This window comes from Protopterus annectens, chromosome 2.part1, assembly GCF_019279795.1.
Source record: "Protopterus annectens isolate FY-2018-M chromosome 2.part1, PAN1.0, whole genome shotgun sequence".
NCBI classification, from domain to species: Eukaryota; Metazoa; Chordata; order Ceratodontiformes; family Protopteridae; genus Protopterus; species Protopterus annectens.
In genome coordinates this window covers 912,828,415-912,856,015 of record NC_056729.1, presented here as the reverse complement: position 1 = coordinate 912,856,015, position 27,601 = coordinate 912,828,415, and the positions used below count along the sequence as shown (strand labels likewise).

The window sequence follows — 27,601 nt, the reverse complement described above, 5'->3', positions numbered from 1 at the left end:
AGGGGACCGGCTCCGAAACGGCTCCAACACCATCGGCACCGGATCCAGAACCGTATGAATAAGCATCAGTGCCGAAGGGGACTTCGGGGCCAGGGGGGGGAGAGTCTGAGCTGCACACCTCCAACGGCTCCGAGACCAAAGGAGCCAAAGCAGGTGATTCGCCTCTCGATCCTCCAACCTGCGGCTCCAACACCAATGGAGCCGAGGAAAGAGGTATCGAGGCAGACCCTTCCACCCGAGGCTCCGAAGCCATTGGAGCCGAGGAAGAAGAGGTCGACCTATGCTTCTTGCAAGTCGGTTCCGACGGACTGGTCGGAGCCGACGACCTTTTCTTTTTAGAAGCTGGAGAGGAAGGAGAAGCCAAAGCTTCCTCAAAGGAGGGCTTAATAAGGCCCTTAAGGATCAATTTATTTTTACGTTCTTGAAGGACCCTAGAGGAAAAAGCATGACAAACACTACATGTTTCCTGCAAATGTTTCGGTCCTAAACAATATACATCATGGCTATCAGTAAGAGACATTTTGTAGTTGCACTTGGTGCACTTTTTAAAACCAGACTTCTGCTCTTTTGACATCCTATCACACAACTATTTTCCACCACGAAAAGTAACCTTAAAGTAGGGCACGAGCCCTTGACTCAAAAACGGGACTGGCCCGAGATACAGAACACAAAACGGGCAGAAGCCCTCTAACTTAAACGGGCTTAGCCCGATAAATCAGGACGTACAGTAGGGCGAAAAGCAAACCTTAAAGTAGACAAAATCAACACATTGACTCACAAATAAGGTCAAGGGCCCTCTAACTTAAACAGGCCTTGCCCGGTAAGTAGAAAAAATACCAATCACACCGAAACAGGTTCACACACACACGTAAAGCTGTTAAAACAGCTGTTTGTTAAATTTGTGAAGAAAACCCTAGGTCAAAAGACCAAAAAGTAAACAAAAAACCACTTAGCTCCAGCCAAGTTGAGACCACGTCTAGCTTGAAAAGCGGCAAATGAGATCTGGGGAAGCAGGCGTGGTGCATTCTGGGATAAGGGGTAGCCCAGCCAATTAGAGACTTCGTTCTACTATATAGTGGCCGAGTCGGAGCCGATGGATCGGCTCCGAACCCGTCAGTTATGAATGTAGGCGAGATAAGATCCCATTACATCATAGTACTTTGTATGTAGTGCTCTTTTGATCACATTCTTAGCAGTAATGTACTTGATCTCTTGACTATGGTTTTACTCTATGTCCTTATGAATATTTTACCTGCACTATTCTGTATATTTTTTTAAATGTCTGAAGCTTTGTCGTTGATGAAACTCGGACTGCGCCTGCAGTTTTTTTTTTCTATGTAAATAAATGGAGAATCTGAAGTAACCCAAAATATGATATCAATATTTCTTTCTCTGCTCTGAGCATATCCACTGCTAAGGCTTCTTGTAAGGTTTGCTCATTGACAAGCATAAGTGCTTGAAGGAAGCAGGACTCAGCTGTTCATTTCTACTAAAATCCTCCAACTGCCTCAGATGCAAGTGTCATTAAAGATGAGTTTTCAGCTTGGATTTCCAGTAGAAAAAGATCTTGAAATAACATCTTTACTTTAATGGAATTTTTGCTAGAATTAATCATAATCCAGGCATTCTGTATAAAATGAAACCTTTTACAGCTAGTTATTACCACAAAACTACTGCAGTAGCATTCTATTCCCTAATTTTGTGTAAACATCACAATCCTTGTCCAAATTAAGCTTTGCTTCAAAGTACTTTCTGAGGCAAACTTATAATAAAGGAGCTCATATTACTGGAGGTTCATATACTAGAACACATTTCAATAACCGGAGCTGAATTACCAGTTAGAAGTGGTATAACTCAAACCAGGATACAGTCTACTGTACTTACCTAGCTGCCAGCATTATTAACTCGTGCTTACACTGGTAGCATTCTACTCATGCTTTGCTTTCTATTGACTCACATGCATTGCATAGGTTCATTGTGTTCAAGGCCCTCTATTCAGATGCAGAGGCCATCACACTGAGTATAGACTCCAGTGCTCAATGTCATAAATTCCAAAACACCAAAAACTTAGATGACTTTTGAATAAAGTTAACAATGGAGATTTCTTAATATAGTGTAGCAGACTATTCCATAAGGATGTATGGACTGAGATAAAAATTGTTTGTGCTTATTTCTTCTACACAGAGGCATGGCAAACAGTGACTCATTATATCTAGCAGACTTCAAACGAGAGTGTAGATCTGTCCCTAGAGTTATTCTTAGCACATCATAGCAGAAAGTTCTATACACTACACAAAGCTTTCCTCTTATGGAAAAAAAAAACAGTATATGCTACACAGTTTTAAAGGTGCAGCCGGAAAGTACACTCTATGTCCTCAGATGCTGGAAATCATTTTGCAAGTTTCACTTTGACCAACCTTGGAAATATTTGAGTGCTGTTTGCATGCATTTTATAAAGCTATGTTAGCATAATTAAATCCTTAAAAAGAAAATGTTGTAGATATTACTCCAAATAAGTGTAGTGCTTTGCGTCTTAACAGAGCTGCATTTTCTGTAAAGCTAAAATTACTGGTGATCTAGGCAATGAGATCTTTAATTTATTTAGTCACCCAAAGAACTACTGAGCTTTATTTGCTGATCATGTATGCAGTTACACATGTACAACATTGCACGTGCATAGTACATCTAAGCCTTTACTTCTTAGCTATGAATGTGTATTGTCCAAGTGTCTGCCCACTGTCACAATATCAGAATGTGAGGTAACATTAGCCCTAATGTCAATATAATCAGCCTTTTTAAACAGTCAACAATTTCATGCTGTGGGGAGTGATAAAAATACAAAAATAAACAGATGGGTCCTATAAATGACAACTGGGACACCGTGGCCCATCCTAATCCATTCTGAAAAATTACCTGGAAACATCACTTTGTCCAATCTACTGGCTAACCAATCTCTGATGCATTGTACTATAAATAAGCTGACATTCTGTGTCATTAAGCTATTAATAAAAATGTCATGTAGGAATAATTCAAGGCTTCGGTCAAATATAGGCATGTAATTATTAGTAGAAGACCAAAACTGGCTGCAGTAGAGACTCTCTCAAATAATCCACAAAACACAAGTAGATTGCCTCTAAAAAAGCCATGCTGTGCATTATCCTTTAATATGGAATGCTTATGAGCTTGCATCAACAGGTTTAACATACAGCTTAAAAATTAATTTAAAAGTGTTGCCATAAAGCTAACTGGATGATAATTTTGAATCAAGTCCATTTGTCTACTACTGTGAATAGGGCCTAGATTAGGTAACTTCTTGTTCATTGGGACTAGTCCATGTAATAAATAAAGGGTTAAACATGTACCCTAAAGGTTCCATCAGAACACCTTTCTATAAATTAAGCAGAAAATGAGAAATATTGTCAGGTCCCTTGTTAGTGATTTTGTTTACCTTCTGTACTGCAGCATGTACAATGTTATTGTTTACAGAAGGGCATCTAACCTATATTACATTAAGTGCTACAAAGTGTGAAGTATGAACCTGACTAGAGGTTAGTTTAGCAAAATATATATTGCATATAGGGTTCATAGGATCATAGGCAAGTACTATGCTAACTGTGAACCAGAATGGTTTCAGTGGTTAAAAATCGATCCACTAGCCGTATAATATGTAACAAAGCAATTTATTAACAACACACAGAGGAAAAAAATGAAATAAATGAATAATATTAAACCAACTGAGTCAAATCCAAGCGCTTTTGTCTCCTGTGTAGGAAACTTTTTCAAGAACAGAGCATGCCCAACAACTGAAAAACTTTCATACCATCATTAATTAAGTTTCAAATCAAAAGCACCAATCACTTTCTATTTTCACTAATTTAATCATTTGGTGTAGGGTGTGATAGTTAAAGGTATAACACAGTGAAATCTGCAATAAAATATGCAGTTTTACCATGAGTCAAACCAACACAAATAGTACAAAAACATGTGTGTGTGTGTATACCATTTCTGCATTACAATCAGTTGTCATAAAATTAGAAAGTAAAAATATATATTAAAAAGTATATAACTAATATACTAGTGTTAGGTTTTACAAGTGCATATACATACGCACATGCTTGTGTAACCTATTCACGAAAATTTATAAATATATAAATGAATAATGTCTGTATGAGTAAAAGCTAAAATATGAGTGCATATATATATAACTTGCATACACAATAAAATTCTTTTTAGAGGGTCAGAATGCACACAATTAATGAAATTAATAAAAGTAATAAATGTTCATTGCCAACATTGAGCAAATATGTTGGTATCATATTTTTTTTTTTAGGTTTAATAAACAAATGATAAATGTATTTATAATAAATTAATAAATAAATAGATACATAAACATATTATGTTAAAGACTTAATAATTGTTGGATAACCACCTAGGTTAAAATACAGTGTATAACAAATTCACCTATCTAGGCTCTTTACCTTCAAAAAACAAGTAATTGTAATAGAATCATTCAGGCTTGGCCATTGAGTAGCATTCGTTCTTAATTGCCATAAAGCTTCATTCATTTCCAAATGTAATGGCCATGGTCCACCCCTTGGGTTCACTTCCATAGCTTCTATGATAGTAAATTTAAACCCATGATCCGGCCATTCATTGCAATGCCTTGCCAAGGCATTTATAGTCTTTTTTAATTTAATGTCCCTCAAGTGCTCGTAAATACGTGCCTTTAACTTTCTTTCTGTTTTTCCAATATAAAAACAGGTGCATCTGCAACAGAAAGCACAATAAACGACTCTTTCAGTGTTACAACAACATTTTTTTCTTCTGGGTAACTCTAATGCCATTAATGTTAAATTTCATGCCTTCCATTATATATTGGCAATACTTACAAGATCCACATTTTCTCATGCCCCCAGTACTATAAACTTGGGTGTTGTTTTCAAGTATGTTTTTGAGGGACTGACCCTTTCTGTACACTGCAATAGGTCTTTCTCCTATACATTGTCTAATTTCATTACATGAGGTTAAAATAATCCAATTTTTCTCTAAAATTCTTAGTATGTCATGACTCTCAAGATTATATGTGGTAATAAAAGAACAACGATAGTTGGTTTCTGACATTATTGGATTTTCAAAACTCATACTGTTCTGTGAATTATCATCAAAAACCCTTTGTCCATCTACTTCACTCAGTGTTATGTTATGTTGTATGCGATCGACCATTAGAATAGCTTGAAAAAAGCCTCTCTCTCTTTTGTTGACAACCTCTACCATTACATTATTTACTAAGTCTCTTGGATATTCTCTTTTTATAAACATTTCTTTTAGTAAATCACATTCATTCAGAAAAAAGTGTCAAAGCAAGATATCATACGAGCCGCTCTTACAAATTGGGCCTTCACTACCGCTCTTTTTTGTTTGTAAGGGTGTGCACTATCAAAGTGTAAAAAACTATTAGAATAAGATTCCTTCCGATATATTTCTGATACAAATTTACCTAACTGTCTATCTTTTATTAATTTAATATCCAAATATGAAATTTCTTCTTCACCAATGTTATGGTTGAATTTAAGAAAGGGTGTTGAATTATTGATGTAATTTAAAAATTCATCAATAAGGTCCCTTGGACCAACCGAAAAGATGAAAATATCATCCAAATATCTGACATACATTCTACAATGTTTAAAAAAATGTGGTTCAAAAACAACTCTCTTTTCCCATTGTAGCATCACCATATTGGCATAAAGGCCATCACAAGGGGAACCCATAGCAATACCAACCATTTGTATAAAAAATTATTTGTTAAAAAATATACAATTATTTTTAAAACAAGATCAAACAGTTGTGTGAACACATTAATCCTGGGTTGGGGTATCCCTTTTTCAAGTAAATAATCACATACCCATTCTACCCCTGTATCATGAGATATTGAAGTATAGAGGTCCTTTACATCAATGGTTACAAAGAAGCCACTCTCTTTGAATTTCAAATGATTGATTCTCTTCAAAAAAATCCCATGAGTCCCTATATATATTAGTCTCTTCAGCCACATACTTCTTTAGGTTAATGTCTATATATCTAGCTATAGGGCAAGTAATAGAACCTCGTCCATTGACAATAGGACGCATTGGTGGGTCAGACACATTTTTATGCATTTTAGGCAATCCAAAAATGCATGGGGTAACAGGGTGGTGAACAGATAAAAAATTAAACTCATCAATTGACAAAGAACCTTCAATGAATAAATCATTCAGTTCATTCCTAATCTTGTTGTATGTTTGATTTAATTCATTTAAAGAAAATTTTCTACAAGCATCACCCATTAGAATTTTTAACATACTCTCATTGTAATCTCCTATGTCCATAATTAAAATACCACCACCCTTATCTGGTTTTATAATTCTTATGTCCTTATTGTATCCTAATTTATTTAAACTGTCAAATTCAGCCTTATTCAAATTAGAAAAAATAAACATTTCTGTCTAAATTCTTGACATCAACTTCACATATCTTGTCAAACATTGTTATAGAAGGGTGCAACTGTGGATTATATGTACTCAGAATGTGTAATGGGTTACTAACATGCTCTACAGCTCTAAATAAATAAATATCTTGAGGACTGATACACAGACCAATATGGGTGATGAGAATAACCAAGAGTCTGTTTTGGACAAAGAGAACTTTCCCCCACTGAGGAGGTCAGAGAGACTGAAGGACAGGTACAATCAGAACCAGCAAGGGCAGACTTCGTTCACAGTGAACAGAGGTCGAGTGGGTCAAACATCATTTTTTCAGAGGGAGGAGGGGGGACGTCGAGGATGGAACTGAATGCACAGGTTAATAATGTATTAAATTATTCAATTTTAAAAAACATGAAAGGGGATTTTAATGTATATAATTTCTCTACATTGGAGGTAAATGTGAATGATTGTGACTTATTGTCTAAAGGTTTAACCTTTGTGCCTATGAAGAACTTTGATACTGCACGTACATTAGTGGATCTTCGCCACTTTGTAAGAAAACTGAATCCAAATGTGTTATTTAGAGCTGTAGAGCATGTTAGTAACCCATTACACATTTCGAGTACATATAATCCACCGTTACACCCTTCTATAGCAATGTTTGACAAAATATGTGAAGTTGATGTCAGGAATTTAGACAAAAATGTTCATTTTTCTAATTTGAATAAGACTGAATTTGACAGTTTGAATAAATTAGGATACAATAAGGACATAAGAATTATAAAACCAGATAAGGGTGGTGGTACTGTAATTATGGACATAGGAGATTACAATGAGAGGATGTTAAAAATTCTAATGGGTGATGCTTATAGAAAATTTTCTTTAAATTAATTAAATCAAACATACAACAAGATTAGGAATGAACTGAATGATTTATTCATAGAAGGTTCTTTGTCAATTGATGAGTTTAATTTTTTTATCTGTTCACCACCCTGTTACCCCATGCATTTTTGGATTGCCTAAAATACATAAAAATGTGTCTCACCCACCAATGCATCCTATTGTCAATGGACGAGGTTCTATTACTTACCCTATAGCTAGATATATAGACATTAACCTAACAAAGTATGTGGCTGAAGAGACTAATATATATATATAGGGACTCATGGGATTTTTTTGAAGAGAATCAATAATTTGGAATTCAAAGAGAGTGGCTTCTTTGTAACCATTAATGTAAATGACTTCTATACTTCAATACCTCACGATAAAGGGGTAGAATGGGTATGTGATTATTTACTTGAAAAAGGGATACCCCAACCCAGGATTAATGTGTTCGAACAACTATTTGATCTTGTTTTAAAAAATAATTGTATATTTTTTAACAAAGAATTTTTTATACAAATGGTTGGTGTTGCTATGGGTTCCCCTTGTGGTGGCCTTTATGCCAATATGGTGATGCTACAATGGGAAAAGAGAGTTGTTTTTGAATCACATTGTTTTAAACATTGTAGAATGTATGTCAGATTTTTGGATGATATTTTCATCTTTTGGGTTAGTCCAAGGGACCTTATTGATGAATTTTTAAATTACATCAATAATTCAACACCCTTTCTTAAATTCACCCATTGGTGAAGAAGAAATTTCATACTTGGATATTAAATTAATAAAAGATAGACAATTAAGTAAATTTGTATCAGAAATATATCAGACGGAATCTTATTCTAATAGTTTTTTACACTTTGATAGTGCACACCCTTACAAACAAAAAAGAGCGGTAGTGAAGGGCCAATTTGTAAGAGCGGCCCGTATGATATCATGCTTTGACACTTTTCTGAATGAATGTGATTTACTAAAAGAAATGTTTATAAAAAGAGAATATCCAAGAGACTTAGTAAATAATGTAATGGTAGAGGTTGTCAACAAAAGAGAGAGAGGCTTTTTTCAAGCTATTCTAATGGTTGATGGCATACAACATAACACCGAGTAAAGTAGATGGACAAAGGGTTTTTGATGATAATTCACAGAACAGTATGAGTTTTGAAAATCCAATATTATCAGAAACCAACTATCGTTGTTCTTTTATTACCACATATAATCTTTAGAGACATGACATACTAAGAATTTTAGAGAAAAACTGGAATATTTTAACCTCATGTAATGAAATTAGACAATGTGTAGGAGAAAGACCTATTGCAGTGTACAGAAAGGGTCAGTCCCTCAAAAACATACTTGAAAACAACACCCAAGTTTATAGTATTGGGGGCATGAGAAAATGTGGATCTTGTAAGTATTGCCAATATATAATGGAAGGCATGAAATTTAACATTAATGGCATTAGAGTTACCCAGAAGAAAAAATGTTGTTGTAACACTGAAAGAGTTGTTTATTGTGCTTTCTGTTGCAAATGGACCTGTTTTTATACTGGAAAAATGGAAAGTTAAACGCACGTATTTACGAGCACTTGAGGGACACTAAAAGGATATAAACGCCTTGGCAAGGCATTGCAATGAATGTCCAGATCATGGGTTTAAATTTATTGTCATAGAAGCTATGGAAGTGAACCCAAGAGGTGGACCATGGCCATTACATTTGGAAATGAATGAAGCTTTATGGCAATTAAGAATGAATGCTACTCAATGGCCAGACTTGAATGATTCTATTACAATTATTTGTTTTTTGAAGTTAAAGAGCCCAGATAGGTGAATTTGTTATACACTGTATTTTAACATAGGTGGTTATCCAACAATTTTTAAGTCTTTAACATAATATGCTTATGTATCTATTTATTTATTAATTTATTATAAATACATTTATCATTTGTTTATTAAACCTAAATTTTTTTTTATGATACCAACATATTTGCTCAATGTTGGCAATGAACTTTTATTAATTTCATTAATTATGTGCATTCTGACCCGCTAAAATGAATTTTATTGTGTATACAAGTTATATATATGCACACATATTTTAGCTTTTACTCATACAGACACTATTCATTTATATATTTATAAATTTTTGTGAATAGGTTACACAAGCATGTGCGTATGTATATGCACTTGTAAAACCTAACACTAGTATATTAGTTATATACTTTTTAATATATATTTTTACTTTCTAATTTTATGTGCTGCGGTAGCGTTGCCACCTCACAGTAAGACGTTGTCCTGTTCGATTCTCAGCTAAAGCGTCTTCTGTGTGGAGACATGCGTGAATGGGCATACCTTCGTTGAAGGTTGTACGTCAGGGCTGGCAACTCTGTACGTAAAAATTTACTGCCAATCATTAGCGGACCGGAGTTCCACTGTGGCGACCCCTAACCGAGAAAAGCTGAAAGATACAACAACAACTTTCTAATTTTATGACAACTGATTGTAATGCACAAATGGTACACACACACATATGTTTTTGTACTATATGTGTTGGTCTGACTCATGGTAAAACTGCATATCTTATTGCACATTTCATTGTGTTATACCTTTAACTATCACACCCTACACCAAATGATTCAATTAGTGAAAACAGAAAATGATTGGTGCTTTTGATTTGAAACTTAATTAATGATGGTATAAAAGTTTTTCAGTTGTTGGGCATGCTCTGTTCTTGAAAAAGTCTCCTACACAGGAGACGAAAGCGCTTGGATTTGACTCAGTTGGTTTAATATTATTCATTTATTTCATTTTTTTCCTCTGTGTGTTGTTAATAAATTGCTTTGTTGCATATTATATGCCCAGTGGATCAATTTTTCACCACTGAAGCCATTCGGGTTCATCTGTTTTGTGACTATGCTAACTGTCCTTTCTTAGCCTAGCCAGTTTCCCTTTTTGCGCTTGAAAAAACTATCCCAGTTTGGTTACAGATTGGTCTTACCCATCGATAACAATATAATATAATATATACAATAATAATAGTAATAATAACCACACATACACACACACAAGCATATATATATATATATATATATATATATATATATATATATATACATTAAAATATAATATCAATATGATTATTTCTGCTTGCCTATTCTTCTGCATGTACTGGACAATGACTTTACATATCTAAATATTTTTTTTTATTCTTTATATTATTCTTTGTATTCATCAAAGTTTGTTTTTACACCAAGATGGCTTTTTAGGATTTCTAGAAGCAGTATTGACATTCTTTTTGCTCTGAGATATATAGATTCAATACTTATTTTTTATCCTTAATAAGTATGCCAGGTAGTTATTTCACTACTGTGGTTGGATGATGCACATTATTCCCTTGAACTAGTGGGTTGGTGATTCAAATTTCTCTTACACAGTATCCAGGGAACAAAATAACCATTATCTGTCTACAGGACAGATGCCATTCAAAATAACATTTAAGCACATCTCAAGATCCAGCCTCAGGGAACATGGTCTTTTAAATGTGGAACAAACTGATAATTTATGTTTTTCCTTGTCCTTGTGTTCTCAGTGTATTATTAGATATGCCCACTGATGTCTTTCCAAATGAGTCATTACTATAATTCTTGTTTAAAATCATTATCCCAGTTACTCCTTTTTATGTCTTTGCCACCCTATACATCCCACTTTTACCTCTCATCTCGCCTTATCACTACTTTACTACTCGCCTCTTTTTCTCTCCTTTATAATCTTCTCTTGCTGTCTTCCAGAATTTCCCTTTGACTCCTCCTTTCCTCCCTGTCTTGTTAGTATATTGTACCGTCATCTTTATCTTGTAAGTATGCATGTATCTGTTCAGTAATTAGGCACATGCTAGCCCCCCCCCAAAAAGCTTTACTATAGATGTGTGTGGTTTCTACCGTTAGCTTTTTGTTTGCGGTTTTTCTGTCACTCTTTTGAACTATTGTATTCAGTTCTGTTGTGTGGAAATTATCTGCCATAAATAAGAATAGCAGAGTCCTTATATAAAGATATAGTTGAGTTTTGCATATTCATGTACATTATTATCCTCATTTAATCTTTGTATTTAACACTGTACCTACCTTTGAAGCATTTCAACACAGGCATCCAAAGAAAATTTTACCTAGCCGGAGTTTTCCATTTAACAAAAAAAAGAACAGATAAACAGGTAAATAAAATTGAAGAGACTTGTCTTGTTCCACTGTATTCTACACATTTTAGGACAATTATTGAATATATATTTGGTATGTACTAAACACCTGGCACAACATGAACAATCAGAACATTTTCTCCACATGAAAATCAAGGGCCTAAACCACAAAAGCTACACTGACTGTATCAAAGCCTCGTTCCTCTTCTTAGTATTGTACAGACTACAGAGAGAGATCTTTGCCTCGCTTATACAGTCTCTACCAATCCCATCATTTCAGACCTACTGCATATCAACAAGCCCAATAATGGCAAAAACACCCACTCAAGAGATCTTAATTTCTTTTTTAACTTAAACAGAACATACTGGAGGGATAGATGTGTTTCACAAAGAACACCACTTCTCTGGAATCATCTTCCTTTCCACGTAAAGAAAAGTTAAGTCTCTTACTCTGCTGAAGCATAATCTGGACGAATGAGTAAGAAATCACAAGTTCACCCCTACATTAGCACTTCTGTTTCTTATGGATAGGGGTAATGCGTAAATGTCTGTCTGGTTGTGGTTATTTGTACATAAAATACAAAGGGCTCTGGGCATACCTTTCAACTTTCGTGATTTTTGCAGAATGTCCAGATTTTTGCCTCATCTTTCTGGTCTGTCTTCATAAAATTTGTTGTTTTATGCCAAATCATTGGGGACTGAAGTCACTAAGTAATACTAAATAATAACAAACATTTCAGTTTTAGACTTCATATCCTTCAGGATATAAAAAATAATGCAAAATCTGTTGTTCTAGCAACTTTTTAAATTTATAGGAGCAATAGTTAAAATCTTTCCCTATTTTTGGGCCTTTGTCCCCCCATTGGTTCTGGCTTTGTCCAGATTTCTTGTGCTGACAGCTTGGGAGGTATGGCTCTGTGTTAAAATACTAAGGGCTCAAGCTTATCATACTTGAATGCTAGAGCTAATAAACCTCTTGGAAATGCATGGCTAGGCTACTGGTGATCTAGGAAGTACCAATAAATCATCAGTGATGGACGTACTGAACATTAACTTTGAATCAGAAGTGATACTGAATTACAGTATTACAGCCATTTTGTTACCATTTAGTCAAGTCCAACTCTTAGTGATCTCAAGTAGTTTAATATACCAGTCTTGCCATTGACAATTCAATAGTTTAAAAAAAACTCCACAGGGCAAAATGCCAACTAAAATGCAGACTCCAATATAAATGTATAAACCTTAGTATTGACCCAGTTATCAATATGTTTATAAACAGATATAATTATTCAAACTGTCTAATTTAACAGAGAGAGTTTATTCCACATACATAGAAGCTCTTGCAAATTTATATTCATTACTTGCTGCTGCTTCCTTCTTTTGCATTCAGTTTTTACCAGTATCAGTGTTTTCTGCAGTGAATTCCATCTTTGCATTATATGGCCAGAGTATATGACTTTTAATCTTACTATCAAACCTTCCTGTGAACAATCTGTGTTTATTTAATTATTGGCTGATATGACTTCTTGCAGTTCACTGAATTCTCAAAAGTGTTCTCTAACACCATAATAAAGTTAAATAAAATATTCTCCAACTCATCCTCGAGATTCTACCTAATACACCCAAATCCCCAATATAAATAAAATTCCCTCCAACTCATACTCGAAATTCTATCTAAATACAACCTCTTTTGCTCAAATTAGAAGTAATTGTTTGGCAGTAACTCTGACCCACACGTTTAACATTTCATTATGCAATAAATTTGTTCCTGATCTTTTCAAAAGAAGCCACAATAATCCATTTACCAAAGACTACATCTTCCAAAACTACTGAATTCTATGGACCTATAGCAAACCTTGATCACAGAGCAAAGATCTTCAAAAAATATTAGATATGACTTGAGTGACATCTCAGAATATGACACATAATCGACATGGCTTAAGGCCTCGATGCAATGCTGACACATGCCTATTAACTAATACAATCTAGAAAAACATGGAGGATGGTAACTTTACCAGAGTTACGTTCACAAACCTCAACAGATCTTCTGAATGCGCAGGCAATAACATCCTTCTACAAACACTTAAAAAAGGGCCACTCTTCAGATGAGGTGTGCCACTGGTTCCACAGCTACCTGATCAACATGACCATAGGAACAATTCTAACAAAGTGATTACAGGGCCCATATGAGGACTAGCCATACAGACCTTTAAGCAGACAAGTTGTCGTCACCGTTTTATGAGTACTTAATGGTGTCCACCAACCAAATCAAATAGGGTTATACGTGATAACCCTAAATTTACTTCTACCCATCCGATCAAGACTAGTGTTAAAGGCAGACAAAGTAATACTTTGGTTAACCTGTAATGATAACTTATTCCATAGGCTGAAAATATTTTGAATTAGGAACGTATCCCTCCAGCAACTCTTGTTTATTTATTGGTGAAAATTTAGGGCTCTAGTACCAGCATTTGTAGAGCCACTGGTTATGTGAAGAAACAGGACCTTGACTTTGCCCTGTGATACCAACAGTCCAAACATCTTATCATGTATGTGAACCCCGTAAGGGTCAGAGTTAGACCCACTATTATTTTCACTGTTTGTTAATGATCTCCACCGGGAGCTACCCAACCTAAACACCATTTTATATATTGACAATATTATCATTACTAAAGCATCCTCATCATACAAAGAAATCACACAACCTTTACAGAATGAGTTGCTTCTGTGTAATTGGATGTATACTAAAAAAATTGCGCTAAATAATAAAAAATTCTCAGTTATGCTATTTTATACAAATAATTAATGAGCTACAAATCAGCTACTGCATATCCTGAACCCATACCACCACCTATTACCTTTTGTTACCAAACAAAAATACCTACACCTTTTACTGGATCAGTCTCTTTCATGTATTCCTCACATTGAAACCAAAGCATAAAAGATACTCACTCAGCTCAAAGCAGCATATAAATTCTCTAACATTTTGAAAAAAAGAAGCTAGGCAGGCCATTGCCATCAATGCTCTGCTGCCCAATCTAGCATATGCCCTCCCACTGATTGGACTATATTCCCCTCAAAATTCAAAGGGCAGAGAATACAATATTCTGTTTTATATACCTTAGCATGTCCTCCCCGCGTTTGGGTGGGCGTTCGAAAGACATGCGTAAATGGGCGTGCCTTCGTTAAAGGTTGAACATCTTGCTGGCACCTCGGCGTTCGTCAAAATCTACTGCCAATCATTAGCAGAGTGGAGTTCCGCTGTGGCGACCCCTAATCGGGGAAAGCCGAAAGACAACAACAGTCTATCTTGGGAGCATGACTGTTTAACATTAAAAAATGTAACTGGCTCCCTGCTGATACGAGATTATTTTTTCTACTAAACTATTGAATAATCACTACTGCCACAACATAAAAATATCATGCACACTTGGCACAGAAAGCAGCAAATTAACAAGTCAGAGCTTTAGTACTCTTCCCGAACTGCCAGACATAGTAACAAATTTTAACTAAATGCAGAAGCCCTTAAATATCACACTTTGTAGATAAAACTGTATCATAGTAACATATAACATAGACTGCATAATGGATGCTGAAGATCAGACAGTGCTGATTATCACTCCAAGTAAGACATCTTATATGACCTGACAAATGCCAACCCCTTCACAGCTACTGGAAACTGTAAAGAAGGTTCAGAAAAATATATTACTAAAATGCAAAGTAAGTAGACTACATTACACAATCCAGACCTATTCATGAATAAATGTATCTTTTATTGCAATGAATAAATCAAAACAAAGACAATATAGATGATATAGCAGCTTTTGTTCAACAACCCTCAAGTTATATAAAAATCAGAAATATTACTGCATGCAACATTTTTTTTTTTTTGAAATGTAACAATGACTGGCAGTTGAAAATCCTCACAACAAACCGGAAGCACAAAAATTAAACCAATGTAAAAGCTTTATATTTATTGTAAAAATAATAAAATAAGTAAGCGCTTTCGTTTAGCTAGTGTAAACTTCATAGGTAGGTACTAGGCTACAAGGGCCCAAGTGAGCCTGGCCAACAAGATTTCCTGGCTTACGCCACCCAAGAAAGTTAATTTCCTGTGCCCCTGTTGAGCAGAGCCACAGAAGTGATCCTGGGGTGTATTTCCTATTTCCCATCCACTCATCAAGATTTTTCTTGAAGAGTGCTAATGAGGAATTTTGCTTGACATAGATGGGTAGCTTGTTCCAGAGTATAGGAAGTCTCTGGGACAGGAATCTATCCCTCCAGCATGTCCTGTTTATTTTGGTGACAAGATTTAGGTCTCTAGAGCATGTAGCTTGGTGGGATTGGGATTTCTTAAGGTGTAGCATGTCTAAAAGCTCTGGGTTTAACATAGCTTTATATGTTAGGCAGAGATCTCCTTGGAGTAGGCAATATGCTACAGAGTAAAGCTGGAGTTTTTTGAGATGGTCAGCATAGGGCATCTGTTTGAGGCCAGTAATCCTCTTTGTGAGGTACTTCTGTGGCCTTTCCAGCTGCTGCAGATGTCTTGGGAGGTACATTCCAAAAGGGACGTTGTACTCTACGAGTCTAATGAGTGCCGAGTAGAGGGGAATAATGACCTCTTTTTTTCTGACTGAGAATATTAGACAATAGTGTAATATGAAACAAACAAATAGTGTACATTTAATTCTGATTGGATAAAGACACAGGGAAAATTACAAAGGAAATTAAAGCACAAGTCAAGAAAGAATTAACCCCTTAGTCCCCATAAAAATCCCAAATATTTAAAATATATAAAAAAAATCTGTTACTACTTCAAAAAGAAACATCCATTCTAAAAAGGGGAAAAAAAATTAAAGGAAAACAATGAATTTTGTATTCAGTTGTCATACTTATTCCACTATTTTGTTTTAATTATTTAGAATTAAAAGAACTTAAATGACAAATTTCATTACAAGAACTTAAATGACAAATTTCATTACATGCCGACAAGTGGCCAGGCATTAATGAAAGAACCTACATCACCCCTGTGTTGAAATTAAAAGCTCTGGAAAGAAGCAAAATAGTGGAATAAGTATGATAACTGAATACAAAATTCATTGCTTTCCCCAATAGTTAAGTTTTTCTTCCCTTTTTAGAATGAACATTTAAACAACAGAGAGTGGATGTTCCTTTTTGAAGTAGTAAATTTTTTTATATATATTTTAAATATTTGGGATTTTTTATGGGGACTGAGGGATTCTTTCTTGACTTGTGCTTTAATTTCCTTTGTAATTTTTCCTGTGGCTTCATCCAATCAGAATGAAATGTATACTATTTAAGTGTTTTGTATTACACTATTGTCTGATGAAGTTTACACTGGCTAAATGAAAGCACTTACGTATTTTATTATTTTTACAATAAATATAAAGCTTTTATATTGGTTTAATTTTTGTGCTTCTGGTTTGTTGCGAGGATTTTCAACTGCCAGTTATTGTTACATTTCATTTGTTTGTTGGAGTTACTTGTTTTCTCAATATTTTTTTTTGGGGGGGTGTGCTTACATGTTTTCAGGATACCTACATCTACCTTTTGACTTGCCTGTGCCTGTCCTGTCATTAAGAATAGAGATCCACTCTGACATCAAATCAGTAGAGGTAAGATCTACCTGAATGGCTGATAATGTCATATTGTTGCAGTATACACATCTAGAGCCAGTTTACAGCCAGATCATGGTCAAATGAGACCCTATGGTGGGTAATTAGCCAGGCCCCCGGCTGCCCTATTGGTATCCCATTAATGTGCTCTTCCCAGTTACCATAAAATACAGTATAAACCTGCCAAGTATACATACTATTTTCTTTTTTACTTTTATAGTTTTGACTTCATTTAAGACTTTCATTTCAAATTTATAGCAGAAATCTGGCAACCATTTTCTAAACAAAGCAAAACACTCACATCGAAAACATACTTAGCACATGAAACAGTCAACGTCTTTTTCCTTGCAATTCTTAGGGAAAATGCATCTGGCAACCCAACTACAACAGATGTTTCGGGATTCATAATCAAAAGATATATAATAAAGCACTAATTAGCAGCTGCATGGAATGTACAGGAATTCAAAAGACAAATGTGTAACGCACAGCCCACTGGACAGAAGTGTCCCTTTTCAGCAGAGGCTCAGGAATACTTTTGATGAAGTAACTCAAGTCAGTCACACAGAAGACAAATGAAGGCTAAAGGAATCAAACTCTGTACTGCAGGTAGTAGCTCTTTAACAGCTCACGTCCTTACTCATCTGCGTAAAGTGCTAGATAGACTGCTGTAGCCAAAACACTGTACCTGCAAAAAAAAACAAGCTAAATTAAAAATGTATTCATAGTTAAAGTATTAACTTTAATCTTCCAGACTTTATGCTGTCCAATTTATTCATAGCTAAATAATAAACACATTGCCATCATTCAACAAAAGAAGGAAATCAAGGTTTGTACCTAAAGAACATGGCTCATATGATGATTCTCCCATTTACTACAATCAATGTCCTTCTTTTATGTCATAACTACACTGCTTGATAGTTAGTTACTAGGCTTGCAGTCCAGGGGACCATTAAGGATCTTAGCCCAAATTTCCAGTTTACCCAAAACACTGTCTGGTTAAGTTACTTGCTCAAGGTCACACAATAGAAAAAGTAGGCAATGCGAATCAAACTCTGTATTATAGGAAGTACATGTCACAGCCTTAACCTGCTGTGCCAACTGCCAGACTAAAGTAAGAAAGGAGGGGAAAGATTCAAATCCCACACCCTTTGCACAAGAAACAGTAGCATTAACCCACCATGCAAATGCTAATTTATAAGTTACAAGTGGAATTGTGGGATGCATACAGATGTGACTATCACTTAACTGCTTACTCAAACAGCAAGCAAGTGGGGTGAAAGGGTTCAAACCTTGTACTTTTCACTACAGGAAATAGCACATTAATAGTGCACAGAACTCTAATGACTCGCCTTATTTGCTGACTGAAAACCTCAAGTCATTCTTAATCTTCATTGGTTTATTAGAAAATGAAGATGTGTGAAAATATTTGGCAGTAAGTGCAGAGGATTAAAACTCTAAACTCTTAATGAGCTGCTTCCTTTAGATAAGTATGCAGACTTTGATTTTTTTTTTCTACATCTATTTACCAACTGTATATCACTGACAAAGTCACTTAACCAGGAAATGCTCCTGAAATATGTCTGTTTTAACAGACAGATGCCTACTGACTGGGCATTAGAACCACACACATGCACACGCACACACACACATGCAAAGATGATGTTTGCAGTTCTCCAGATTAGTGTTCCAGTGCTCATCCAACCTAGCCATTGTTAAAGCCATTCTCTCAGTGTTCATTCAGTAAAGCTTTATTCCCGTCTTCTTCTTTCGGCTTTTCCTGGTTAGGGGTTGCAACAGCAGATTGCCTCTCCGCTCATGAGTGGCAATGGAGTTTTATGGTATCGAGTTGCCAGCCCGGCGCCCAACCTTCCATGGAAGGCACACACGCATGCACACACTCACGCCTAGAGCCAATATAGAGTGTCCATTCCATCTACAGCATGTCTTTGGGATGTGGGAGGAAACCGGAGCACCCAGAGGAAACCCACGTGACCACAGAGAGGACATGCAGACTCCACACAGAAGGCACCCCAGCCAAGGATCAAACCGGAGAACCTCTTACCACTGCAGCCGCCCTAAAGCTTTATTCTTGTATTCTACTCAAAAGCAACCATTCTCCTACCATGCTCACACTTTCTGCATGAGGGCTAAGGGTTTGTACATCCTGTACTTGGTCTGTCCCAGAAAAGACTTTGGTTGCACTATAAGTGTGCCTGGAAATTAACTGGTCATAGGCTCCCATGATGTTGTGCTCCATGGGTGGCTGCCTATTGCCACTGTTGTCCCTTTTAGATACTAGAATATAAAATGACCTTTTCTAATCATGTGGCTATTGTGTGTCTAGATAATTATCTCATCAAACAACAAATGCTTAAAACAGCAAAGCAAAAAAAAAAAAAAATGTTGATCTTTTTAGACTGAAACAAAAATTTTTGCAGGGGGGGATTACCCCTTGCTAATAATATATATCAGTTCTGAGACTGCACAGCAGTGGGGACAGGGCAAATTCCCAAACTTCAGTGAATTGCAGTCTCACACACAGTTTAGCAGCCAGAAAAACAGAACAAAAGAATACTTGCTGTTGTGAGCATTTGCTGTTGCATACTGCAACCCATCAGTAATATTAAGGTCCTTCTCATATAGTATTTCTATATATTCCTACCACCTCTGTTGGGCCCCTCCATTCTTTATCTTTCACTATGCCTATTTTTTCCTGAAAGTTTTCCTTCTTTTAGAGATCTCTTGACTTTCCCATTCTGTTATCTGTTTCTACTTCTTTGCACTTTTCATTTAAATAACACCAAAATCTCAACCTCAAAATGAAAAATACACCAATATTCCAAGCATAAAGAAACGTTCAAACGCAGAGATGATAGGAGTTTTCCTTTATTAACATGTCCTGGTACCTTGGCAATTTGCCTTCAGTGGAACACCTCACCGAACAAAAAAACATCTCTTTATATACTATTAAGCAATTTAATCATTAATCAATTAAAGAAATTTAAAATGCAAATTTAAAGTGCAACTGCTCTGTTTTAACCAAGTTCTGAAATTCATGACAATGTAACAATGCAAGTGCAAAGTGCGATGTAGCAACACAAAAATAAAAGTAAAAAATCACTAATGACAAAAATTTTAAAATTCTTACTTGCATATCGATACAACTGTGATTCAATACATAACAATAAAGCACTGACTTTTTCATACTATAATGCCACTATCTAAATTCATACCTCTCTGATATAAAGTATGATAATTATCAATCATTTTGTATTCTAATCTGTTTAATTCTGTTTTGAAATTGCCTCCCTCAAAATGTGGTCTAGCCAATACACTAAACATGAATCCACTGCTGTTGCCATTATGCATTTTGACAAAATGTGAAGCCACAGGGCTATCCATGTTACCTCTTCTAATGTCCCCCAAGTGTTCAAGGATGCAAATTTTAACTTTCCTTGTAGTTTGACCCACATACCAAAGTGGCTTAACACACTCACACCCCAGGATATAAACCACCCCTTGTGAGGAACAATCAAATTTCTTAAAGGCTTAATACTTTTTCCCATTAATCTTCTTTCCATGTAAATTACTGATCTTATTACATACGGAACATCGTCCACAACGTTGCATACCAACGTTCGTGTCTGTTGAATGTTCCAGCTTCCTGGTTAACAATTCTTTAAAATTGTTATACCTACTATAGGAGAAAGTAATGTACCTGGGAAACAAATATCCAACGATCAAATCATCACAAACCACATGCCAAAATTGTTTGACAATTTTCTCAACTACCCCTGAAAGTTCAGAATACCTAGATGCAAAGAATAGTCTATCCTGTTCATATGACACTGGCCACCATTTAAAGTAACCACCCCTTGGTTTGTTCCCTCCACATAACCTATCCTTAATGCCTAACAACGTTGTTTCCAAATAGCCTCTGGAAGAAAGTCTCACAAACACTTCATTAAAAACTTCATCCCCACAAATTTGGGTCAGAAGTGTTCCTAAGAATTCTCCTAAATTCCCCTTCTGGCAATGCTTTGATCAAATGTGGAGGGTGCATGCTGCTGGTGTGCAGAAAATTGTTAACCGAAGTGGGTTTCCTAAAAGGTCAATATTGTACCATGTTGTCCCTTCCAATATAAAATTCCACATCCAAAAATGATATTTTTTCTCTCGAACATTCGAATGTGAAGTTTAGCCCATGTGTATTTCTGTTCATCTCTTGCATGAAAACATTAAACAAAGAAGATTCTCCCTTACAGACAAAAATAAGATTGTCAATGTATTGTTTATAAAAATGACATTATTGACGAAAAAAGCATTCTGAAACATAAACTCCTTCTCAAATTCACCCATGTATATTACTGCGTAGGTGGGGGCAAAGGCTGCTCCCATAGCTGTTCCTTTAACTTGAAGGTAAAAATTCTTCTTCCACACAAAATAATTGTGTGTAAGACTATCTTCCAACAGGGACAGCAAGAACATTGTACGAGGGCCCTCACCCATCATCTTTTTCATGGCCTCCAAACCCCATCATTTATCAATATTGGTGTATAAAGATGAAACATCTACTGTGGTCCAATAGAATTCGTTGTCCCACATCATCCCACGCAGTGCTCTACATACATCCTCAGTATTTTTTACATGAGAGGATACCTTGGGCAAATAACTTTTAAAATCAAAATCAAGAAATGTATTCACTCTTTCAATGTAAGAACCTACCCCTGAGATGATGGGTCTCCCTGGTGGATTAACCATGCTCTTGTGAATTTTCGGAATGGCATAAATGTAGGGGTGCCGTGGTTCCCTCACCACCAACATTTTAACATCACTACTCAAAAAAACCCTAATCTCTCACCCTTCTCCAGCAACTCAACAAGTTCATCAGTATAACGTTTCAGTGGGTTATTGTTCAATTTCATATAAGTGTCTTCCCTAAGCAATACGTCAGTGATATGATCATATTTGGCATTGTCCATAATTACCCAATTACCTCCTTTGTCTGCTGGTCTCACATTCACTCTATCTAATTTAGTTCTAAAATCCTTTAGAGTGAGCCATTCATTTTTAGAAAGATTAAATGCTCTGTCCTTTCTGCAAAAATCACTATATTCTCTCTCAATACTTGTATACACCACATGTTCAAAAGCATTAATAGCTGTAGAACGTTTCGGAGGTATGAAAACATTGTCATTGGAAAACTGAGGCAAACCAATGCGTGCATAACCCGCCCCAAACATTACCCACCAGGAAAATCACCATCATCATTTAAATTTTCATTCTTACATAACAAATCATAATGTCCATAACTAATATGTGCAGGAGCTCTGATATGAGTTAAAATACTGATGTCTAAGAAACGTCTTAATGAGGTCATGCTTATTGTATCACAATATTAAAAGAAGGAAACAAAACGTTTGTCACTGGTCATTTAATTGAAACTCAGAACATCATCACTGGAAGATAACTGGCATCTTTTAATGATGGTTAGTCAAACAGTAGACTGAGAAAGTGAGTATTTAGTCTTTCATTTTTATCACTTTTTTCCTTCTTCTTCTGCAATGTCAAAAGTTGGTGTTTTACATTATGGGCTGTGGGAACTTGTTCCCACATTGTTGGATACAGGTGGCTCGCACCCCTGAAAAAAATATTACTTTTGTGTTTTAAGATCTTGACCATGCCTTTGTTTCTGAATAGTGACCTTACAAGTTTTTAGACTTATTCAGTTTGAATAATAGTATGACGATAAATGAGACAATTATTAGTAGTAAACCTTCTAAAATATTTATAGAAAAATAGCCTAGCTCTGTGGTGCAATGGAATGGAGCCCTGACTGCATCCCAGAAGATTGGGTTTGATTAGTGTCCTGTCATTGGTGTGGCATGATAGGGATGGGGATGTGTGGCCCTCTTGCCTCTTCTGGATTGTGCAGTAGGTTGCATACACTCAGGAGCACAGTGGGCTATGTGATTTCCATGGTGGATACCAGGGAGACCACCACTCATGCTTTGGGGGTGGGGTAAGGGTTCTTGGAGGAAATGCCTCCCTACAGAAGGCAGTAGATAGCCTCTGCAGTTACCCCATTGCATGCTCCACTCCCTGGTACTTGGCAGAGGTGTGCAAAACAACAAAAAAACGTTACATCAGACGTCATGGCTGTGTGAATGATGTTGCCTCCCGGTTAACCCTCACCCTGGTAATGGGGAATGAATACGTTAATTGACCATGACTGGGAGAGGATGAAATGATAGTATGGGCAAAGAGTAAAAAAATAACAAAAATCAACTATCTTTTTTGAAAGGTATAGCTTGCTGCTTCAGATATATAAATAAGGATTTACAACATTTCATTTGCTATTTCTTTTTAAGAGAGAGAGATTTCTAAACTCCATTTATGTGTAGAAAAACAGAAACAAGTTTCCTTTTAACAGCTGACATTACATACAAAGACAAAGGTTGCGTTTTTTTAGTCGTTGAGTAAATAAGCATAACTCTGAACCTTTTATCTCTGAAATAATGCTCCTTCTCACAGGGTGGAGCACATGAGCAAAATAACACTTAATTTCAACTAGAAAGCTTGAAGCTTACACCTTGGCAATTAACTGCTTCGTTCTGCTCACATAAAGTTATTTCACACACTAATATGATACAGTATTATTTCCCACTGTAAAAAAAATCTTAAAAATATGCCTGACAGACCTTTAAAATGTAGAACAGTGCGACACATGGACTTTTAAGACTGAAAACGTGAAACGCTCCTTTCGACGCGGTATAGTTGTGGGGTATGTGTAGAGTGGTGTCACGAGTAAAACGGATCAAGGCTTGCACATTCATTGTCAGTCATAGTTTTACATTTTCAGGAACATATGTGTGCATCAAAAAAGTGCTGTTTTTTCTTCAGCCGTTAACGTGGAAATATAGACTGGTACGTATCATTGCTAGCTTTAAACATACCTCTCAACTGTCCCCGATATTCACTGATGCCCCTAATTTTGACTCAAAATGTATATGTCCCTGACTGTTATTCTCTCCTAAAACTGGTGACGGATGTAGAAAAGAGGTGAATTACACTTGCTGGATTTATAGACTTCTTTTACCCCACAAAATATATTCATATTATCTTATTTTGTCAACGCCCAAGTTAATGGTACTAATTTTTTAAACGAGTCCCTGATTGCTCCAATCACATCTGGGTTCGTCTCATTCTGTTGAAGTTTGTTACTGGCTTCATTGCTGACTCGTGTAGAGAAATGCTTGCTTATCTCGTAGTTATTTGAACTGCTCATTGCGATATCCCTTTACAATTCATATTAACCAGAAAGCACGTTCATTATATAAAAAAACGGCAATGGAATACATTCAAATGATTAATTTTACGAGAAATGTATAAACTATTCACATACGCGAAAGCGGAAATAAACTACATATCCCATGAGACGAAGCGACCGTGAGCGCGAAAGTTGGAGCCTCTAGAGGAGGAACCCGTTCTGTTCGTTTAGAACTTTTTGAAGTTACCGTAACTACTTTTAAAGCATTTCCAGTAAGTTTTTGCAAGGAGTTCTTGTAGACAGTAACATGGCTTCATCAAAAAATCAGGGAGAGTCTGCAGCAATTGGAGGAGAACAGCAACAATGGTGAATATAATTATAACTTAATCTGTTGAGTGTTTTTTATAGCGAAGTAGTCTGTCATGAAGGTTGATTGCACTGTAGTCATGTACTGTCGTTATGACGTATATTATCAGAGTAGTAAGGGTTGACTACTGTAATCTGCTCCTCAGAGCTGGACGTGATTGCTGTTGTCTTGGTTACGTGGTATATACAGAGTAGACTCAGTTCATGCACTGCTTTCCCTGTAGTGCTAGGAACTTCAGCAGGAAAAGAAGTATGTGACAGCCCAGTGTGCTTGGTTTAATAAATTGTCACTGTCTGGGGAAATCCACCCGTTCCTTTCAGTTGTCTTTGATTTTGTTTCAAATTGTTGTTGCACATCATAGTTCCTTCTGTAACTAGCGACTTTTGCGAAACGTTGGTGGCTTGCACTTAAACAATAACAGTAATTAGACTTAATACGATTCTTGAAAACGTATTGTTAATTCACATTATCATGTTTTATGAAGTCCTTAAATCAATACTATCAATACTTTTAAAAAGCATCCATAATTATTTCTGGATTTGTACTGGATTGTGGAGGCAAGAGATTGAGAATCACGAATCCAAGTGTAATATTTTCAGTGAGGATTAGACCGAACATCTGGAGTAAAAAAACAGCCAACATCATGACTTGGAGAATGTGGAAGACGCGTTCATAGTATGTTGTGCGGTCTTCCCAAGTCATACCTTTCAACCATTTAGGACGAGAAATCTGGGCAAAGCTAAAATAATCGGGGGACAAAAGCCCAAATATAAGGACTTATTTTAAATTTCACTTTTATAAGTTTAGAAAGTTGTTGCAGTAAAATGTTTTGCGTCGGCATGCATTTTTGTGAAGGATCTGAAACTGAAATGTATATATTTATTTAGTGACTTCAATCTTCATTTTTTTGCCAAAAAATACATTTTATGAGGAACAGTCTAAAAATATGAAACAAAAATCTAGACAGACTTGTGAAAATTTGGATCGTTGAGAGGTGTGCAATGGAAAGAGTTGTATGTAATAGGTTCGTAGGTGTGTACTAGGCTAATGGCCCTGGAGCCTTTACAAGGATTACTCTGGCATCGTGCCACCGAATCTTAGTTCCTAGTGCCTCTGTCAAGCAGAGCCACTGGAGTGATCCCCGGGGTGATCGTGCCACCCAATCTTAGTTCCTAGTGCCTCTGTCAAGCAGAGCCACTGGAGTGATCCCCGGGGTGAATTTTCTATTTCCCATCCACTCATCAAGATTTCTCTTGAAAAGGGCCAGTGCTGTGCTCTGCTTGACATGTATGGGAAGTCTGTTCCATAGCATGGGCAGTCTCTGGGTTATAGCATGGGCAGTCTCTGGGTTATGAACCTGTCCCTCCAGCATGTTCTGTTGATTGTGGTAATGAGGTTGAGGTCTCTGGAGCGTTTAGATGTAGCATTTATAACCAAGTTGGGTCAGACATGGCTTTGTAAGTCACGCAGAGATCGCCTCTAAGTAGGCAATATGAGACAGAGAATAGTTGAAGTTTTTTGAGTCTGCCCATATAGGACAAGTGTTTAAGGCCTAGGATCCTCTTTGTGAGGTACTTTTGTGGCCTCTCCAGTTGTTGCAGATGTCTAGTGAGGTACATGCCAAATGGGGCATTGTTCTCGATGATTGGCCTAATGAGGGAAGAGTAATGGGAGACCATGACCTCTTTCTTCCTGGATGCAAAACCCTTAGTAATGTGCCACATAGGACTTTCTGACCACAGTGGCAATTTGGTGGTCAAAAGGGAGGTTGTTGTTAACCTGTGTTCCCAGATCTCTTAACAATTTCTCTGTTCAGTGGACTACCATTAATGTGGTAATTCGAGGGAACCGGGTTTTTCCCAAAGGGGGTGAAGACACATTCTTTGGCATTGAGCTTAAGGCCATGGTTCTGACACCAGTCGTTGGTCTCATTGAGGCCTTTCTTTAGGATGTCAACATGACCTGGGGAGTTAATAATGGCTCCCAACTTGCAATCATTTGCGAACTTTGTCAGCCAGACTCCCTTCGTGTTGGCCTGGACTTCAGAGAAGTAGATACCAAGCAGAAGAGGATCCAGGACCGAGCCCTGTGTCACTCCACTTGTGACTGGTCGTCAGTCTGACTTGGAGTCCGCTACTTTCACACTGTGGGGTTCTATCTGTGAGCCAGTTTTCAACCCACCTAGTGATATAGGGGTTGATGCCTAGCTTAGTGAGTTTTTCTATGATTCCTGAGTAGGGAATGGTATCAAGGGCCTTGGCCAGATCAAGGTAGGCTGTATAAATCTGGGTATTGCCATGGAGATTCTTTACATAACTATAGAAGGCCTTGTGGTTGACTTTACTATCTGCTGCAATTCTGTTTTCATAGCTAGGTTTAGAGGATTTGATGAGGGATCTCAACCATTTGTTGAGGCTGATAAGGGAGTTTTTCCAGTCCTGGGACTTCACCTTATTCTGCATCAATTTCCTCCTCCTGCTGTAGAGTTTGTTTATGGCAGGGGACCACCAGATTGGCTTCCTTTTTTTTTTTTTTTGAGGAGAGCGTCCTAGTTCTATTGGGTATGGCGAGATCCATGCATTTGTGTACGTGTTCATACAGTGCATTGGTGTATGATTTGGCGGTCATGCAACTATTCTCCATTTGCATGGGTGCCGTGACGTTAGCCACCTCTGTTTTTAGGAGCCCAAAGTTAGCTTTGGAGAAGTTTTTCATGGTGGTTACCTTTGTTGGGGGTGGGGGGTGGGGGGTGGGATGTGGACTTCCAAGATGATTAGCTTGTGACTGGATCTAACCAGGGAGGAGTTGA

At 36.6% G+C, this 27,601-nt stretch overlaps 1 protein-coding gene across 4 annotated transcripts in view; it reads left to right on the top strand.

Annotated features, from left to right (window-relative positions):
• Window positions 1-23,948: 23,948 nt before the first annotated feature.
• DCTD (dCMP deaminase) overlaps window positions 23,949-27,601 on the top strand; it is a 1,602,421-nt gene continuing 1,598,768 nt past the window's right edge. The window contains exon 1 of one of the 4 annotated variants that reach the window (XM_044062543.1): window positions 23,949-24,082. Coding sequence is in view for 3 of the 4 variants with exons in the window: in XM_044062541.1 (XP_043918476.1) it covers window positions 24,733-24,791 (59 nt within the window). In the remaining variant the exon portion in view is untranslated. Of the gene's footprint in view, window positions 24,083-24,363; window positions 24,792-27,601 lie in introns of those variants that run through there. The other 3 variants (XM_044062541.1, XM_044062542.1, XM_044062540.1) reach the window with 3 other exon arrangements.